General features: G+C 37.8%; 1 protein-coding gene across 2 annotated transcripts in view; it reads right to left on the bottom strand.

Annotated features, from left to right (window-relative positions):
- Positions 1 to 21,167, bottom strand: part of NELL1 (neural EGFL like 1) — an 817,686-nt gene that overhangs the window by 36,399 nt on the left and 760,120 nt on the right. The window contains exon 16 of one of the 2 annotated variants that reach the window (XM_072793771.1): positions 5,345 to 5,485. The exons of the other annotated variant lie outside the window; for it this stretch is intronic. Within the exon in view, the coding sequence (XP_072649872.1) occupies positions 5,345 to 5,485 (141 nt within the window). The remainder of the gene's footprint in view (positions 1 to 5,344; positions 5,486 to 21,167) is intronic. 2 annotated transcript variants of the gene reach the window in all.

Consider the following 21,167-nt stretch of genomic DNA (forward strand, 5'->3'; position numbering starts at 1 on the left):
AATGCCTCAACTGTATGGTAGGCTCTAAAGGACTGATGAAGAAGACAAGCCTGATTTGGCAAGTTCCACAGGGAAGTGGCAAATAAAAGGCTATGGGGTGCATAAAAAGGAGGTTGTTGTTATTATTATTATTAATTACATTATTATTGCTAGAGAAAAATCTATGACAGTTTTCTTTCTATGTTAATTCAGTATTCTTTCTAATTCTTTGGAGACATTAAAAAAAAAAAAAAAAAACAAATGACCTCTGGTTAAGTCCCATAAGAGGTCAACTGAGTCAGAATCTCCAGGGGGTGCTGCTGGCCCATCATATATCATAAGTATTTTGAAAAAGCTACTCAGGTGAATCTACTGTGAAACCCATTTGAGATTCACTGGTTTAGGAAGCAGGACTTCATCAAGATGTTGACAACTGGAGTGTGGACAGGGGATGGTCAGGGAAAAAGCATACAAGTAAAGGACTAAAGAGAGTTCACGGTTTGTGAAGAATGGGGGAAGGATCTGAGCAGGCTTGTCGATCCATGTGCAGTAGCAGAGGGAACAGAGTAAAATAAAATTTTCTTTTTTTTTTTTTTTTACATTTTTAAAATTTAAATTCAATTTGCCGACATATAGTATAACACCCAGTGCTCATCCTATCAAGTGCCCTCCTCATTGCCCATCACCCAGTTATCCCATCCCCCTCCTCCCATTCTGCAACCCTTTGCTTCTCAGAGTTAGGAGTCTCTCATGGTTTGTCTCCCTCTCTATCGGAGACAGATGGAGATCAAGGGAGTTTGAATCTCCTTTTTCAAAAAATGTAAACTCCTGCTCTTAACATATGCCATTGTTTATTAATTATACATTAATCCTCATTTCTAGGTGACCCAGATACCTATGTCTAGATAAAAAAAGTGATTGCTCAAAACTTGTTATAATTGAGAATCACTGACTCAAACTACTGCATCTGAACACATAGTGCCCTGTACCCTATGGCAACAACTCTAGGTAATCACTGTCATGCCTGTCTGCAAATACCAGTTGGCAAAATTTTGTGTGCACAGCTCTTCTGGAATTATAAAAATACACAAGCATATGAGAAAGAGGCAGACAGACAATCTGTTAAACTTCTCAGTAATGCTGCTACTGTCTGCCTCTACTGTACCTAATACTAGTCATTTCTTCAATAATACGATCTTCTTTAGGAGAAAGAGGCAAATTTTAAACATTTTTCTCATGAATTAGTAAATCTTGCACGCATGCCATTTTTTAGGACATCAGTAACATTCGATGCTTACAGCAATTGATGAAGTCAATAGAGCGGGTGTTATTATCCTCATGTAACAAAAACTGGCATGGAGTGGCATGTAACTTTATCAAGATGTTGACAACTGGGAGTGTGGACAGAGTTGGTCCTCAACCACCATATTTTGGGGATTCCATTCCCACTATTATTTTGGGAGAAAGCATAGCTGAGTACATTTTTCTAAACCATTTTTTAAATGGTTTTAAAGATTGTTTTAGATGCTATTTCTTTATATGTAAGTGTTAGTAGATGATGTTATTTAGGGCTCACTCTGATGTGATAATTTTCAGTACCATTGAAGGTGCATTTTTATGATTCAGAATACTTCAGGTCACAAATCCTTCAAGAAGAGAAATCTTATCTGTTTCATAACCATATTCCCAGAAAACTTACAGTGCTGGTGTGATGGCTGTTCTCAATCATTTTTTTCTGAAATAAAGATGCACATGATTTTGTGATATTTAACATCTTATAATGATCATCCACACAACTAGTTATGTCAAACCAAACAGAAAATAAATCAGAGCTGATATGGTTTTGATTATCTAGTCCTTCAAACATTTGACATATATGCACTAAATGCCCCACTTGTGCCCATGTTGCTCTAGGGGCTAGAGGTACAGTGGCAAAACATAAACAAGTCTCTGTCCTCAATTTGTATCCTTGTAGGTGGAGACAATTACACACACAGATACATTTAGTGAAATGAGAATTTAAAAATGCTACAAAAGTCATAAAAGATGGTGGTATAATGAGGTCACCAGACAAGGACTACTTCAGATAAAATGGTCAGAGAGTGACAATTTGAGCTGAGAATTATAAAGAAAGAAGATAGTCACGTAACAAGACAGGCATTGGGTGTTCCAGACGGAATAGCAAAGGCAAAAGCTCTGAAATGGGGTGTGTTCATTATCATGTTCAAGGCATGAAAAGATTAAAAAGGCTAACATTTATAGGCATGAAGTCCCAGAGGTAGGTAGAGGCAATACTACTTAAAGCCTTGAAGGCCACATGAATAAGTTAGAATTTTAATTTATATTCAGTGGGAAGGTATTAGAAGGTTGTAATAAGAAAGTGACACAACTTGACATATGTATCTATTACACCATGAAATATTCTGAACTAAGAGTGTTCTCAACTACCAAAGAAAAACTGAATAATGGCCAGATTTCTATCCTTATTAAGACCCACTCACAAATATATTTCCAAAAGTGGAAGTGGAAGGGTATGCAGATTCATAATTACCCTATTAAAATGCCACTAAAAAAAAAAACACTGTATTATCCTGCCAAAGTGTCCAATTTGCTTATAGTTTCCCTGTGCAGACCAGGGATCAGTTCATGAAGAAAGTACTTCCTCAGGAAGGGCAGGAGATTTGATCTCCCCAGGCACACCACTCAGCATGGCAGAGAAAAATCGGCAGGTGAAATGACCATGACGTCTGTCATCTGAATAGGGACATTTATGGGAATGACCGGGTGCTATGGATCATTACATCAGAACAACAGCGTAAACGGGAACTGCACCTGGTACCTAAGATTTAGAGTCACCCTTGACTTAGGCTTGAATCTCCACTTGTATCAACCCAATTATGTGTCTGGGAACAAAGTGTCACCCTTTCTGACACTGAATTTCCTTATCAAGCATATGAAGTGGTTGCATTTTTCTCAATGACTGAACACGAACTACCAAAGGGTCTTCCTGGAGAGACAGAAGAATAGAGTCCACTCCACACTCACAGTCTAGTTGGAGAGCAAGTAAAACTGTACAGTGGGTAATAGCTCCTATGAAAACATTAAAAAAAAAAAAAAAGCGCCTCATGGGGGCCTGGTGGCATAGGAACTGAAATTAGGAAAAAGAACAGAAACTCCCATGTGAGTCAACATGATCAAGGACAAGAAAGGGTCATCTTGGATTCAGAGTTCTGTTCCACTGCAGCCAGAGGGGACAGCACGGGCAAAGGCATCTAAGTGTGCAAGACCATGGTAGGTCCGGGCAGTTATCAAATTGGTTTAACCAGGTGATTTCTAAGGTCCTTTATGCAATCGATAGGGAGTCCCCCATTTAGTGAGGTCAAATACAGTGTTTAAAAGTGAGATTTTGGGACACCTGGGTGGCTCAGCGGTTGAGCGTCTGCCTTTGACCCAGGTGTGATCCTGGAGTCCCAGGATCGAGTCCCACGTTGGGCTCCCTGCATGGCGCCTGCTTCTCCCTCTGCCTGTGTCTCTGCCTCTCTCTCTCTGTGCCTCTCATGAATAAATAAATAAAATCTTAAAAAAAAAATAAAAAAATAAAAGTGAGATTTTAATTTTTCGTGTCAAATGTAATACCACATAATGCCAATATCCCATCTTTCCATCTCCATTCCTCAATCACCACTGCCATTCTATCCATTCCTTTTCATGTAACATCTGTTACAGTGAATTGTACACACATAGAAGGTCTTAACCATGTGTAAGGGAAGTATCTGAAGAGCCGGGATAACTGTAAACCTGTCCCTAAGGTCATAAGTCATTGGTTTAAGAATAAAAGAGGGGCCCCTTGGTTGGCTCAGTCAGTTAAGTGTCCAACTCTTGGTTTCCACTCAGGTCATGATCTCAGGGTCATGAGATCCAGCCCCGTGTTGGGCTGTGAGCTTAGTCGGCTTGAGATTCTCTCCCTCTGCCCAACCTTCCTGCCCATGCACGCTCTTGCTCTCTCTCTCTCTCAAATAAATAAACAAAACAAAAAGAATAAAAGAAACATAGGTAGAGCCTGGGGCAGAGTGCTGAAATATGCAGGAACACTGAAGATAATGATAACTAACATTTACTGAACATTTAACAAGTGTCAATTCAACTGATTCTCACAAGGCTCAGATGACCTAAATAGTAACATTTCCATTTTACAGATGAGATAACTGAGCTATGGACTGGGTAAGATCTCGCCACAGGGAACCTACTTAGAAATGACAGGGCTGGACTTTGCCTGCAGGGAGTTTGGCTCCAGGATCCATGTTTTTAACAACTATACTGCACACCTCTCAACAGCAGTGTCAGACTGTGGTGGGCGATTCATGCTGTGTGCCCATTGTTCCCTAATTCATCTTTATTCTAAAACAACCTCAGAGGAGCAGTTGGAAAAACACTAGGTGGATCTCAGTAGCAACCTTCAAAAAAAAAAAAAAAAAAAAAATGATGTGCAATGAGCAGACAATGAATTTTCAAAATCACATTCTCATTTTCTAATTCAGCAGTCTGAATGCAAGGTCAGAAGGCTTGCCCTCTAAATCTGTCTAAATCCTCATGAAGAATTTAGTTGAGTTCACAGGACATGATGTAGATGAATTGGCCAAGGTTCTCATGGAAACAATTACGGGTTTGATCAGTTCTTTGGATTTTATGAAAGTTGTAGGGTCTTGACAATAAAAAATAACTCCATCTGCTAGCTTCCTCTGTTTGGCATGAACAGAAGCTCAAGTAGAACAGTGATTAAAGGAGACCTTGGAAGGATGATGGTGGTAATAACAATAAGGTTAATGCAGTTGTATTATGTTTGCGCAACAATGTAAGGCTTACGATCTTTAAATGTGGGCATCCCATTTAATCCTAGCAACACCTATATATTATTATTCCATTTTCACTCTTTTACAGACAAAGACCCCAGAAAGGTGTAGTGCCTTTTTGGGTACAGGAGCTGGGATGTAGACTAAACATTCTCAGTCCATCAGTATTTCTTCTTCCCCCATTTCCCTTACTTCTGTTTCTTAAACTTAAACATTTCAACAAGCCACCATGGTTTTACTTAAAAAAAAAAAAAAAAAAAAAACTAAAAGCCATAGCACACAGACCCAGGCTTTGATACTCTGACTGCCCCAGTTTCTGTCTAAAAATCATAAAACCCCATGCTGCATAATTCCTGGCCTAATCCTCGAATTGTTGAGGGAGGAAATTTGAAAACTGATGAGTTTAAAGAGTGAGGGGTCATATTTTAACATTGGGAGCTGAACAGAGTGCCTAAGCAGGGTGTCCCTCCTGCAAAGGTCCAGAGGGATGGAGGGCATGGCTAAAAGCTGCTTACCAATACAGGACTCCCCGGACAGTGAATAGGTCCCATCGTCATGGAAACCGCTTCTGCACTCACAGTGGTACCACCCTGGCAGGTTAACGCAGCGGGAATGGTTGTGGCACTCAATGATTCCCTCTGTGCATTCATCAATATCTGCCTCAGAGAAAAACACAAGCCCACCAGGACATTAATTTCTTTTGACACTAACCTTTCAGTAAACACCTAAAACATGCTCGTGTCAACATATCGGTCAAAAGTGGTTAGTCACCTGAAATGAAAGTTACAGGAAGAACCAATTCCCATTTTTTTCCAGAATCCATACATATTGAAAGCTATGGATGTGTTCTCATCTACTGAATAAAAAATAAAAGATGAAGGCATCCTAACTACAAACGTTGTGTTGGCTTTTACATAACCAAGAAGTAAATTGAGGATGTTTGGCACCCTTTTGGTATTGAGTATATATATATAGCTTTTCTCAGATTCACTGTTTCCAAAATAGTCATTCCAGATAATATTTGCTGTTCTTTGAAAATATCTATGAATGAACAGGCTCAGGAAATTATGGGTTAAATAGCGTTGAACTGAGTTTTTTTACACTAGATTATTAAAGAGACTTATCAATCATATTCATATACCCTGCAAAGCTTAGAGAGGAGAATAATAGGAACCGTTTCCCAAATTTATTTGGTTGAGAACTAGATGAGTCTTGTGAGATTGTTTTGGGGAGCATAGTTGGGGAACCACTGTTCTAATTCTTTTAAAGCTTGAGGACTTGATTTATGATAGTCAATCAGAGATCCTCATTCTTCAGTCATTCCTGAGGAAAGGACATATTCTGGGCTTTGTTTGCTCTAGGATCTGACTTTTTAACATAAGCAAATGCCTAGATCATGCACAGATTCTCTAGCCCAAAGGCTTGGCCCTGAACTGAGGGAGTTGACACCACTGCAGAAAGACAGGCTGTCAACTGTGATGCCAGAGTCAACTCATTCTTTTTTTTTTTTTTTTAATTTTTTTTAAAATTTATTTATGATAGTCACAGAGAGAGAGAGAGAGAGAGAGGCAGAGACATAGGCAGAGGGAGAAGCAGGCTCCATGCATCGGGAGCCCGACGTGGGATTCGATCCCGGGTCTCCAGGATCGCGCCCTGGGCCAAAGGCAGGCGCCAAACCGCTGCGCCACCCAGGGATCCCGAGTCAACTCATTCTTATAGGATCTCTCCATGTAATTATTTCTTGGAATACAGCCATTGTTTGCTAGCAATCTTTTACTAGTTTGCTGGGAAATATCTGAACTATGGCAGTCTTCTATAGATAGAAATCTAATTAAAATTGGGATATAAAACATAATGAATAAAACACGTTTTGGAGTCTTTTTCAGCAGTGCCCTGCTGTAGGCACTGGCTCAGGGGCAATCAGCTACCAGTTGTTCTATTACCTTGACATGTCCTAAGGTGTGCACAGGGCTGTGAATTTAGTTTGCAACCTGTCAGTCTCACTCATGGCATTCGAGCTAAGTAAAGAGAGAAAAGGTATAGCTCTGTACACTGGGCAAATTCAGCTTTTTTTTTTTTTTGGAGGAGGGAGGGGGAAACTGTCACCTTCTTCCTTTATGAATTATTATCATTCAGTCCATATAATTCTTTGACACATAGAGTCTCTTAGGGTTTAATTTTTAAATTTTAATTCCAGTATACTTAATATACAACATTATATTAGTTTCAGATGCACAATTGATTCAACAACTTTATACGTGACTCAGTGCTCAGCAGGATAAAATTACTATTTAATCCCTATCACCTATTTAACGTATCACCCCCCCCCCCATCCTCTCTAAAAACCATCAGTTTATTCTCTATAGTTAAGAATATTTTTCTTGGTGTGTCTTATTTTTTTGCTTGCTCATTTGTTATGTTTCTTAAATTCCACATATGAGTGAAATCATATGGTATTTGTCTTTGACTTATTTTGCTTAGCATTATATTCTCTAAATCAATCCACATCACTGCAAATGGCAAGATTTCATTCTTTTATGGCTGAGTAATATTCCATTGTGTATGTGATCTATCTATCTATCTATCTATCTATCTATACACATCACATCTTCTTTGTCCACTCATCCATCAATGTATGCTTGAGCTATTTCCAACATTTGACTATGGTAAATAATGCTGCAATAAACATAGGGGTGTATGTATTCCTCCAAATTTGTGCTTTTGTGTTTTGGGGGTAAATATCCAGTAGCGTGGTCTTATATGTGATCTATTCTGGAGAATATTCCATGTGTACTTTAAAAGAATGTGCATTCTCTTGTTTCAGGATGGAATGTTCTGAATATATCTGTTAAGCTGCTCTGTCCCAGCGTGCCATTCAAAGCTACTGCTTCCTTGTTGGTTTTCTGTTTGGATGATCTGTCCATGAGTGTAGTGGGGTGTTAAAGTCCATTACTATTATTGTGTTCCCACTGATTACTTCCTTTATGTTTGTTATTAGCTGCTTTATGTATTTGGGTGCCTCCATGTTGGATGTTTAAATATTTACAATTAATTATCTTCTTGTTGGACTGTCCCTTTTATTATTATATAGTATTCTTTGTCACTTGCTAAAGTCTTTGTTTTAGAGTCTCTTTTTGTCTAAGTATTGCTACTCCTGTTTTCTTTTGCCATCCATTTGTATAATAAATGTTTCTCCATCTCCTCACTTTCAATCTGCAGGTATCTTTCTTTAGTTTGTTTGTCTGAGAAACTCTTTATCTTTCCTTCTCCTCCAATTGATCGCCTTCCTGGACAGAGTATTTTTGGCTGCAGATTTTTCCCTTTCCGCACTTTGAATATATCTCTTCTGGCCTACAAAGTTTCTGCCGAAAAATCAGCTGAAAGCCTTATGGGATTTCCCTGATATGTAACTGTTTTCTCTTACTACTTTTAAATTTTGTTCTTCATCACCACTTTTTGCAATTTTAATTATCATGTGTCTTGCTGGGGCCCTCTATGGGCTGATTTGTTTGGGTGGGTATCCCTGTGCATCCTGGATATCTGTTTCCTTCCCCAGATTTGGGAAGTTGTCAGCTATTATTTCTTCAAGTAAATTTTCTGCCTTCTTTATCTCTCTTCTTCCTCTGGGATCCCTAACATGCAAATGTCATTTCACTTGATGGAGTCACTGAGTTTCCTTAAGGTTGTTCTCAGTTTGCATATTTTTTTCCCTCTCATTTGCTCAGCTTGAATATATTACTGTCTTACAGATCATTAATTAATTCTTTTGATTCCTCTAGCCTGCTATTTATTCCATCAAGTGTACTTTTAAATTTAATTTATTGTGTTCTTCATCTCTGGCTGGTTCTTTTTTTTATCTGTTAAATGTCTCAATGATGTCTTCCACTCTTTTCTCAAGTCCAGTGAGTATCCTTATGCTCATTACTTTAAATTCATTACCAGGTATATTACTTATCTGTTTCACTTAGGTCTCTTGCTGTGGTTTGGACCGATTATTTTATTTGGGATATATTCCTCTGTCTTCTCATTTTGTCTAATTCCCTGTATCTGTTTTTATGTTAGGAAAGCCAGCTACATCTCTTTTCTTGAAAGTAACAGACTTATGAAGAAGAGGTCCTATAGTGCCCTGCAGTGCAGTGTACCTTGTTCCTCAGGACCGGGTGTTTCATGGGTGTCTCCTATGTGTGTTGTGTATGCCTTGCTGTAGAACTGGTCTCTTTTTCCTTCAGTCATCTGCAGAGGCTCTCTTTTGCTGTTGTGGGCAGTGTTTTGTCCCTGCTAGGCGGGGCACGTTTTAACAAAGTGTGCACTGGTTGGCTTGTGAAATGCAACCTCACATCACTGCCTCCAGAACTGAAGCCCTGCAAAAGATGCTGGTCAGGAGGTGGGATACTGGTGAGGACTGCTGTGGTCTTCTGGGTGCTTCAGTGCTGGGACTAAAAAAAAGGTTTAGTGGAAAGGGTGGATCCACCTAAGTGTGGGGGCAGGTCTTGGTGTAAGCATGTAGGGTAGTCAATGTGGGTGCCATCATGGTTCCTGCAGTGGTCCTGTGTTTATGCTTTAGCATTTTATGCTTTTAGCATTCCCCCCCATCCCAAGGGAGGGAAAGAGTATGTGCCCTCCTTGGTTCCTGGAGGGGTCTCCCTGTGATCCCTGCCTCCTTGGAACAAGCTCTGAGATGAGTAAATCACTCTTCCTCCAGTTTGCTCCTCTTGCTACTTCTATGCTATATCTCTGCTGGGTATTTGTTGTTCTGTCTCTTTAAGTGTGCAGACTCAGTTTCCTAAAGACCTCTGGGCTATCCCAGAGTGGAGCCTGCTGATTTTTAAAATTCCAGGCTTTAAGTCCCACTTGTTTTAAGAACTCAGGAAATTCAGCCCCCCTCCCTGCCAAAGCCCAATGTCCTCCCCATATGGGCTCCCTGGTGTGGCGGTCTGTTTCTTATCCTTCTCAAAGACCCAGGCTTCCTCTGGATCACAGATAGCTAAGGTCCATTTTGCTCTCAAACAGTATCTCCATGCCTTCTACCTTGTTCCATGTGGCCTATTCTCTACCTTTGGTTGTTATGTTTGGTCTGCCAGTCTTCAGGTCATTTTTTTTTGTTGTTGTTTATTTTTGCTGATGTGGGTGTTATTTCATTGTATTCACAGAACAAGGTGAGCTTAGAGTCCTCTTACTCAGCTATTTTCCCAGACTCCAGTCCCATTCCTTAGGTTTCTAAATATACAGTAAGCCCACAGGACCCAGTGGCACCTTTAGCAATTGCAGTCAGATTGTCTGTGCATGTATTATAAATCTCCAGAAAATGAATTTTAAACAGCTGTATTATAATTTCTGAAATTTTACAGATGTGTGATTTTGTGAGACAGACCTTAGATCACTTAAAATTTCAAAAATTGAAATAGAGAGGTGACTTGAGGCTATGTCTCACAGACAGAAGGAGCTAGCCCTAGCTTATGGAGCCAGTTTAGGATTTTTTTTTTTTTTTCGGATTTTTTAAAATACAGGTCAATAGGAGAAACAAGTATAATGAGAAGACTGGTTTTCAAAGATAGTTTCTCCATATGAGGCTGAAAGACAACTCTCTGCAATGGAGCAGCAACAAATTCTACCTAAGACATTGATTTCCAAAGGTCTTGGAAAGTGGCCATGATCCCCACACATCTTGCCACATCTGGACTACCAACAGTATTCAGGTAACAAGCATCCAACTGCAGTCAGTATTTTGAGAAATCAGAACTACACAAGAAAAATCTTCTCAGATAAACCAAAATAATCACATGTCCTGTGTTTACACCTGCTGCCCATTTCCTTCTCAAAACCATACGAGTTTGGAGGATAAATTATCTGAACATCTTTCAAATAATTCCTCCAGCCCTCAATTCAGTGCTTTCTAAGAGGAGGAGTGGTGAATCACATGCAAATATTTTTAAAACTCACATATATATTTCTTAAGATTTTATTTATTTATTCACGAGAGATGCAGAGAGAGAGAGAGAGAGGCAGAGACACAGGCAGAGGGAGAAGCAGGCTCCATGCAGGGAGCCCAACGTGCAACGGTCCTGGGTCCCCAGGATCACGCCCTGGGCCAAAGGTGGTGCTAAACCGCTGAGCCACCGAGGCTGCCCTCACATATATTTTTATTCCCAAAATTATAGTAAGAGAGACCATTAAAGGCTTCTATGATTCAGCAGGACAGAAGTTATCTGCATGGGAAACCGTGAGAGCAAAGACAACCAGAGAGTTACAGGTCTACAACTGCTCCCAGAGACACCAGGGAATCCCTGGCTTGCAACGAAAATGAGAAAAGTCGTAGAGATGTCCCTTGCCTGGGAGATGAACTGCCCATAGCAGATTCGGGCAATTCACTGGTAATAACCATGACTCCTCACATACCAGCACTTGGTAACAGGCTGCACATTTTGGTTCTGTAAGGTCTACAACTGAAGCCAAAATTTTCATTTTATATGCAACCAAACTACACTTGAGAGGTGCTCATATTTTCATTTTGTTCATAAAACCAGCCATTTCTTCTATATAGTCACAGTAGTATTAAAAGCAACCGCCACAAACCCAAATACAGAAAACACTTAGGTTTTTCAGTGGCACTTTGGGGGAACATTAAAAATTATAAATGGGTCATGGCTGCCTTTGTCCTCAGAGATTTGTCTCTCCCAGACAGCACTTGCCACAGGCAAACAAACATGACAGATGCCTTGGGAACAGGGTCTCTGTGAGTTCACTATGGAATCCAATGCTCCCTCAATGAATTCTGATGAATTACAGTAAGCCTGTGTCGGGGAAGGTCATTGAGAGGACATAACTGCTGGTTGACCAGAGAGCCGGATCCAGGCAATCAGAGGCTCCTCAGTCTCCTCCCTGTCCTTGGAATATCATTCTTCCCACTGTTCCCACAGGGAGAGTTGTTTTCAAGGATGCAGCCTTGAGAAAGCAATGTGCTGTTGAGACCATCTGGATAGTGTATATGACTGAACCCAGTGAAGGTCTCTACATAAACTTTTAAGATTCTGGCAGATGGGTGTGGAGACCTACTCATCTTGCAGCTGCTCAAGAAAAGGCTTGTTTGTTAAATTCCTTTGTGTATTAAACTTGCCACCTATTAATCTGCACTGGTTTGCCTTCTTCTTCTGCCTCTTCCTGCCCTGCATGTACAGGGGCCACTTTGTAAACCAAAAGCCCGACTGCATCACACAATGTGTTACCCATTCCAAAGGAAACAAACAAAAAACATATATCATTTTTATTTCCTATAACAAGCCCTAGAATTTCTTTAAATCTCCGTTTAACCCAGCACAGATCTGAAAATGTGTCAGAGAAACAACAGATGATGGGGGATTATGGAGAGGGCAACCTACAGCATTTTTTTTCCTGTATCAGTGTCAAGTGTCTACTACTAATAGCTCACATTATAGCCTGGGTCACACAGGTAACAAGTGGCAAAAGCAGGTTCAGAACAAGCTAAAACCTGTATCTTTCAGTACTCTATCATATCATCTTGTTGGCAAATGAAGAAAGGAAGATTTACACAAATATATAGCATTTATTCAATTGTCTAATATTTGTTGAGCTGAAAATATGATGTGCTAAAAAAACTATTTGTGTTCTGGCAGATGCAGAAGTAAAGATATAATTTCTGAAATCCAAGTACTCATGATCAAGAGGAGGATGTGTACAGAAGCATCCTTTAAATCCCAGCCAGTACCACCTTCTGCAACTCCCCTAGATGCACAGGTCCTTCCCCTCTCCTAGTGGCTCAATATATATGTACACATCTATTTCAGCACATGTCTTGCTCTATCACAGTAATTCCCCCTTTATGTCCTTCACTCAAATGCAAATTTCCCCAAGAATAGAGACATCTATTCTTAGGTTTATATTTCTAGTGATAGTAAGTGAATATGAAGCAATATGAAGGTATCCAATACAAGTCTGTGAAAATGAAAGAATGCACAAATAAATGACAATGGACTGAATGAAAGGAACAACGAAAAAGTGCTGTAACAGAGATTCAAAATACGAGATATCCTGCTGTTTGCAAATCACAAAGATACAATATCGCTTCACAAAACTAAATAAAACGGGATTAATCTTTACACAATGTGTTATTTACCTTGAAAAGACAACATGTAGCTTCTATTTAATACTTTGTTTCCATGTCTAATCTTCAGAGATTTTATTTTATTTTTTTATTTTATTTTTTTTAATTTTTATTTATGATAGTCACGGAGAGAGAGAGAGGCAGAGACACAGGCAGAGGGAGAAGCAGGCTCCATGCACCGAGAGCCCGATGTGGGACTCGATCCCGGGTCTCCAGGATCGCACCCTGGGCCAAAGGCAGGTGCTAACCTGCTGCGCCACCCAGGGATCCCCTAATCTTCAGAGATTTTAAAGGAAGAACAGGCAACAAAAAAGGATCATAGCTCTCCACCTACCTTCAATGGACAATCCTAACTGTACCTTACGATATTTTTTATCACAATGAAAACCAGGTGACTACCAAAGGGTTTTCCTCAGGTATGTTCTATGGAACACATTAGACCTATTTTGAAAGTGCAAGGAATTTACTATCAAAAGGCATTTGCAAACAAATCCTTGGATTCTTGCAAAATTCTTGTCTCTTGAGTTAGATGAATCTCTTCCTTCATCTGATCTCTTCTGTCTCAGATACGGTATTTGAAAATTTATAAAATCAACAAAGTTTATCTCAAGGTTCATTTTCAAGGTGATACTATTGTATATCATATTAATGAGTTATAGTTCACGGTGAAGTAGAGACTCCAGATGCAGTTGGATTTTATGTTTTTGTTTAGTTTTGTTTAGAGAGACAGAAGACAGACAGACAGCATACATGAGTGGGAAGGGCCAGGAGTGAGAGAGAGAATCTTAAGTAGGCTCCACACCTAGTGCAGAGCCTGGCATGGGTGTTGAACTCAGGACCCAGAGATCATGACCTAACCTGCAACAAGAGTCAGATGCTTAACTAACTGAGCCACTCAGGTGCCCTAGGTATTATCTTTTCTAAGGATTTGTAGAGTGAGGAATTGGAGTCTTGAGAAAAACTTTGATACTTTTTCACTGGACAAAAGTTTATTGAGCATACATATATCAAATGCTGTATCATACTCTGTGATACAGAGATGAAAAGAAAGTGTGAAAAAAAAAAAAAAGAAAAAGAAAAGAAAGTGTGCCTGTGCTCCAGGTACTTGCAGTCTATCAGGGCAAACTGGAATGTCAAAACGTAACCATGATTAACAGAATATGGACCTTGGAGACAAACATAACTTCAAATTCCTGTTTACTAACACACATTGTAGAGATTTTTTTCCAAATCCTTGTTTTCTCATCTGTAGATGTTGGGAAAATAAAAATCATACTTTATTATAGGATTAATGAACAAAAGACTCATCAGTAAAATCTGTTATATTTCTCCTGTTGTACAGAATACTAACTTTTAACTCTATATACTTCTAAAAAACAGAAAACAGTGGATGGAATTAAAGTGTATTCTGCTAAGCAAAATCTGTCAGTCAGAGAAAGACAAATACCATATGACTTCACTCATGTGTGGAATTGAAGAAATAAAACAGATGAACATATTAGAAGGTAAAAAAGTGAGAGAGAGGGAAGCAAACCATAAGAGACTCCTAATGATAGAGAACAAACAAGGTTGATGGAGGGAGGTGGGTGGGGGACAGCCTAAATGGATAATGGATATTAAGGAGAGCACTTGTTATGAAGAGCACTAGGTGTTATGTGTAAGTGATGAATCACTAAATTCTATTCCTGAAAACAACATTACACTATATATTAAGTAACTAGATTTTAAATAAAAATAGGGGAAAAAAACAGAAAACAATATTAATCAAGAAACTGGTTAGGACACAGAGGGGATCTTTGGATCTTTAAAATGATTCATGTGGATTTTGAGATAATTGTCACATTGTGAAACACTCAGGAACAGAATCTATGAGTCTATAATATACATCACCTAAAAAAATGGGTTCTTTATCTCTAAAAAGTCACATGAATTTAAGTGCAATCAGTAACATCAAGTACCAAAAACATAATAAACACACACCTGATTATTATTAAATTTTTCCTGAATTCCAAGATTGCATTGAACATAAGGCATGCATCAGAATATTTAAGGGAAAATAAAAAGATAAATTAGTGCAACCAAGAGACTTTGTGATAGAAACAAGCTAGCTCTTTCAAGTCCCCTTCTCCTTGGGCTGCCAAGGGTGTGTCCTGAGCACACCTCCTTTGCAGATAAGTGAACTCATGTGACTGAGTTCTAGCTTTAGAGCTAGAAATAATGTAATTTCAAGATAGCCTACAAAAATGTCTCATATGAACCTCCATGCCATTTCTATGTGCCCATTAGGAGCTACCATACAGGGAAATCTTAGAAGCCACATGTTTAAAATGGTAGAGCCTGCATGACTATGTAGAGTGGCGCCCTTTCTGAAACTGAGATGGACTGTTCATACGAGCAGAAATACATTTCTGTTTTATTGAGGAACCACAGTTTGAGGCTACTTTATTACTACAGCCAAAATTTCCTAATTGTTTTGATAGACCCCTTTACATACTAAGGGGAAAGACTGCAGAAGTCAGAAGTCACGAAGACATAATCTCTAAAAATAAAAACTAGCAAACAAAAACACCTCAGCACCAATCACAGATCATAGACCGCCAAAGAGAAGTTGGAGTCAGACAAAGTTTTGTAGTCAGATCCACTTGAGTTTGAATCTTGGCTCTGTTCATTCCTAGTCATGGGACTCTGAGCAAATTATTTGTCTTTTTTCAACTTTAGTTCCCCTGGTTTTCAAATGAAGATGGTTTTGCCTAGTTCATAATGTTGCTTAAAGGACTGGATGATATCAATGTAAAGAGCTAGGCAGCTGTTTATTAGGCCTGCAATAATTAACATTCTCTAATTTCTAATTTCCATGTGGTCATAGAGGGGCTGTATGTCCATGCCAAGACAGTTCAGGCCTCAATTCTTGTAGGTAAAATGAAAGGACTGTGTCATAGCCTACTTCAGAGCTCTTCCAGGTTTAACACCCCAGAAGACAGGAGAACTGGGCTTTGAATTTAGGCCTTCACCTGCTACTAACCAACTAACTGGTTGCTATAAGTTTTAAGCAACCTCAGTTTCTTCATTAGCCAAATTAAAAACTGCATGTTTTCTGTATGTATAAAGAAAGCTCCAATAAGGTATGAATCAACCTGTAAGTCAATTAACTGCTACACAAAATATATGGTGATATCATTCTTCCTGCTTCTTCTTTGTACATGCTGATTGCCATCTAGCTTCAGTCCATTAAACTTAAAGGTATAACTATTAATAATGGTGTCACTGACATTGGTGATATGGCTCTCTGCCCTCTGTAAATCTTCTTTACTGACTCACCACAAGAGAATCAACCTCTTCTGGTTGAATCCTTCAAATTTTATCTGTGAAGTTTTCTTTTCTGGCAACAAGTCATTCCCAAATCCCTCCATAATGAGCCAATCTACTTGCAACTCTTCTCTCTAGTCCAGAGGCTCTCCGGTCCACATCTCTAAACTGACCTCTAACACAAGTTTGTACACACATTCACTATTAGCTAAACACATTAGCTAAACTTAGAGGTCTCTCTTCAAACTCACCCTGCCCAAAGTGTTTCACAACATGTGTCTTTCTATATTGCAAACTCATTTTCCTCCCCCAGCACAATACCATCCTAGCTCTTATTCCTCATAATCAAAGAATAAAAGATCAAAGTTCTTATGGCTTATAAAGTGACATGATCTGCCTGCTATTATCTCTTTGAATTTATCAAACACTGTTCCTTTTGCTTACCCAGAACAGCTACATTGACTTCCTAGCAGTTCCTCAGACACATCTGGCCCACTCCTGCCTTTGCACATGTTCATCGACACTGTTCCTTCTGTGCCTACAACGATCTCTCAGACAGCTCCACTACTTAATTTCTCAACTTCCAAGTCTTTGCTCAAATAGCCATCTTCTCAGCAAGCCCCTACCTGCTCCTGTAACTAAAATGACAACCATACTTGCTCTCACCCCAGCTCAAATATTCCTCATTATCTTGCTGTTTTTTTTTCCTCCTTTGCACTTACTGTCAACTAACTATTTTGTATTTTACATGGATATCTTATTTGTTTTCTGTGTGTAAGTCTCATTGGGTAACATGAAGACAGAACTGGACCTGGGACTCAGTGGGCACAAGATGAATACCTGCTAGATGTGAGAAAGACAAGAGAAAAGGAAAGAGGATGCACCAGAAATTCTTTCTTTGACCTGTTTTAAAAATCTGTTTTGCATCCACTGTCTACATCTGTTGCCAAATCCATGTACCAATTTCTTATGTTCTTAGACTTGAATGAGTGCAATGTGTCCTGCAGGGTCTTTCAGTCACTGTCCTCTCCAATTCAGAGAAATATTAGGCTAATGCTCCCCAAACTAATGACTCAGCAAAACTTGATTAACATCACTAGCTATTTTGGCATTTAATAGCTCCTTGAGCTTAGGTAAGTCACATTCCAACTCCATACATTAATTCCTTAATTTTTATGATAAGCAAAGATTAAATAAGTCAGTGTTTTTCAAGCAGAACTGTAGAGAACACAAGTTTCCCATGAAGGTTCTCTTAAGCAGACCAGCTGAATCTCTAGATAGTCCTACCTTGAGTGATCACTGAGGAGCTATACATTTCTGTAGCATACATATATTAAAGTTTCATTACTTGTGAACACTAATGGTTTAAAAGAAAAAAAAATTGAACAAGATCATATTAACTTCCGGCCTGAAATTTCTATGATTTTGTGATTTTATTATATTCCTTTCCTCTAGTAATTATAAATGATCATTACTGTAAAAGCCTCCCACCAGAAATTCAAAGCATAAATAATCTGACCTCACCTTACCTACCAATTTGCATTTATTTCTCAGAGTTTTTTAGCACTAAACTTTTGCACACTACAGGCTGGTTGCCTCAGAATCGACTTACTCTATACACAATTTCATCTCATGTTTCCCACCCTGTAAGTGATTTTTTAAAAAGTTAAAATCCAAGCACAAACATTAGACAAAGAAGTCCACTTTCTTTTCTCTGAACTCCTAAGTGTTTAAAGATTTTACCTTCCTGTTTAACCCTTATATTTATTCTATTTTAGAATATTCTGTTTCTTGCTATAGTTTCTCTCCCTACCAAATAAAATGGTTAAACTTCTACCTGTTAATACTTTTCAGTCTCAAGCACTCTGACAAATGCTTTATATTCACTACTTTATTTGATCCTCTGAATAGTTCTGACATAATTTGAACCTTAATTTAATAGAAAATGGAGGCTTAGATGTTTAAATAATATTCTCATAGTAAAGTATCTGGCAAGTAGCTGAGTGGGAATTTAAACCAATGACTATTCTACACAAAAATACATACTATTAGCCATTATTCCATATAGCCTCTGCATCATTTAAAGGAAGAAGCAGCTTCTCTCTCTCTCTCTCTCTCTTTCTGGCTTCTCAACAACAGAAATTTATCTCTCACAGCTCTGGGCTGGAATTCCTGAGATGAAGGTGCCAGTATGTTTGAGTTCTCATAAGAACCTTCTTCTGGGTTGCAGGCTGTTAACTTCTCATGGTATCCTCACCAAATGCTTCTCTTTTATCATCACCATGGCTAAGTACCATTTAAGGCCTACAGCTGACTTAACTCATTGTTAACAAAAGATGTGCCAGTGAAAAAATTGAGTGGAGATTTCACCAATGATACTACAGAGGAGGCAATATTTGGATTCTGAATCTAACCAATTGAACTGTCTTCTATAATGAAAGTAAACACCTTTAGAGGAAAATTATACCTCTCCTAAGAAGGAAAATAATACCCAATAACCAATAAAAATATTATACACTAAAGAAATAAGAAAATGTGATCCAAGCCAAGGAGAAAAAGCAGGTAATAGAAACCAACTCCAATATCACCCAGTATACAGAACTTTAAAAAAATTATTAGTGTGTCCAAGGACTGAAAAAAAAAACCAGTGTTGAAGACTGAACAGACTTTTATTTTAACAAAGATGGGGTTCTGTAAGGTGTCATATCCAAGTATTCAGCAGAGTATGGATCATAAAATAATAGTGATGAAATTACCCAAATCTGGGGAAAGACTACCAGAAGGGCAAGAGAAATAGTATCTGGTGCTCACACGAGGAGAGAAGAGTGAATACTTTGATAAGCTAGACTAGAAATTCTAATTCATTGGAAAATGCTAGATAGAGTACACTAAAGGGTCTCACTTTAGTAGTGCAGAATAATTAGCCCTATATTAAACACTGATCTGGTCCCAACAAAAATCTTTAAAAATCCAAAAGGATCTAATTGTGTATAAATATCTTAACTGTGTCCAAGAAAAAAAAGCATAGGAATATTTATAGGAATACCAAAATATCCATCATTCAACAAGGTCAAATCAACATTGACTAGAATCCAATAAAAAATTACTGACATGAATGGAAACAAGAAAATCTAACTCAAAATGAAGAAGAAAATACATCATTTGTAACACAAAATTGACCCAGATGTTAGAATCAAAAGACAGCATGTGTATTTATATGTTTAAAAAACCAGAGACCTAAAAAAATAAATAAATAAAAAATAAAAACCAGAGGCCTGAAGAATGTGTGTATATGTACACATATGTTCTATAAGTAGGATATTATATAATATATATGCTATATATATATTACATATTTACATATATATAATACACACACAGAGAACTTCAAATCAAGCTATTAGAGATACAATGAATGAGATGAGAAAGTTTTTTTTTTTTTTTTTTTTTTTTGAGATGAGAAAGTTGTTGGGGCTTGTGGCACTTGAGATATTATAGAAGAAATGATTAGTGAACTTCAGGACAGAAACAGAAACTATCCAGTATGAATACAAATGAAAAAAAAAAAAAAGGAAAAGGAAATCAATGAGCTATGGGGGAAAATAAGTGGCTTAATATATGTGTTATTGGAATCCTTGAATAAGGAGCAGGAAGACAGGAAAAAAAAAGCTGAGGAACTATTTGCCAAAAATACCCTAAATATGTTGAAAACTATAAGCACACAGACCTAAGAAGCTTAGTGAGCCCCAAGTGCAAGAAATACGAAGAAAAAAGCATGAAGGCACATCATAATAAAACTTCCCCTAAACAGTGATAAAGTTAAAAAAATAAAAAAAATCTTAAAAGCAACAGAGAAAGAAAGACATGCTAGGAACAAAGATAAGAATGTCAGCAGATTTCTTTGGTAAAATAATGCCAGGGCAAAAAGCTGAACATTAAGGTAATAAAAGAAAAAAAAAAAAACACACACACACACACAAAACCTGTCAACTGAAGATTCTATACCTGGCAAAAAAAAAAAAAAAAAAAAAAAAAAAAAGATTCAAAAACAAGGTAAAATAAACCTTTCAGATGGATAAAAGCTGAATGAAATCATCATCTGCCTTTCTGCACTACATGAAATGTTAAAGGGAATTCTTTAAGCCGAAGAAAAGTGGTAAGAGACAAAAATACAAATGTACATGAAAGAGTGAAAAATACTGGAAATACTGAAAATTATTTTCTCCTTAATTATTTTTACTTAAAATTTTATTTTTACTTAAGAATTTTAATTTTAAGTTGTTTTCTTATTATTTAAACCTCTTTAAGGGAATTTTGGCTGTTTATGCAAAAACAATACATTTTAGAGTTTAAAACTCAAAATAAAACTTACGACAACAATATCAAGAAGGCCAACTGGGAAAAAATGGAAGTATACTACCATAAGTTTCTTATATTATACATGAGGTAGACATTTATAGTAAGTTAAAGATATATACTATAAACACAAAAGCCACCAGTAAAATAACAAAAGATTTATAAGTAATAAGGAAACAATGGAGACAAAATGGAATCCTAAAAATTATAGCAAAAAAAAAATTTAAAAAGTAGAAAGGGAACAAAGAACAGATGGGACAAATAGAGAACAAATAGCAAGATGACAGACTTTAACTGTATTAATAATCACGCTAAGTGTAAATGGCTATACATCCAAAATTCTATATGCAGTAAAATGATTACTTTAAAAAATATAAAGATATTTTCAGATAAACTAAAACAGTGAATCACAGAAAGCTGACTGGTACTACAAGAAATACTGAAAGACACCCTTAAGGCTGAAGGAGAAAGAAACTAGATGGTATCTCAGATCCTGTGGAATAATGAAGCACATTACCAACAACAAATTGATATAAAAGTATAAAAAAAGATATGAA

The sequence above is a fragment of the Canis lupus genome, chromosome 23, assembly GCF_048164855.1.
Source record: "Canis lupus baileyi chromosome 23, mCanLup2.hap1, whole genome shotgun sequence".
NCBI classification, from domain to species: Eukaryota; Metazoa; Chordata; class Mammalia; order Carnivora; family Canidae; genus Canis; species Canis lupus.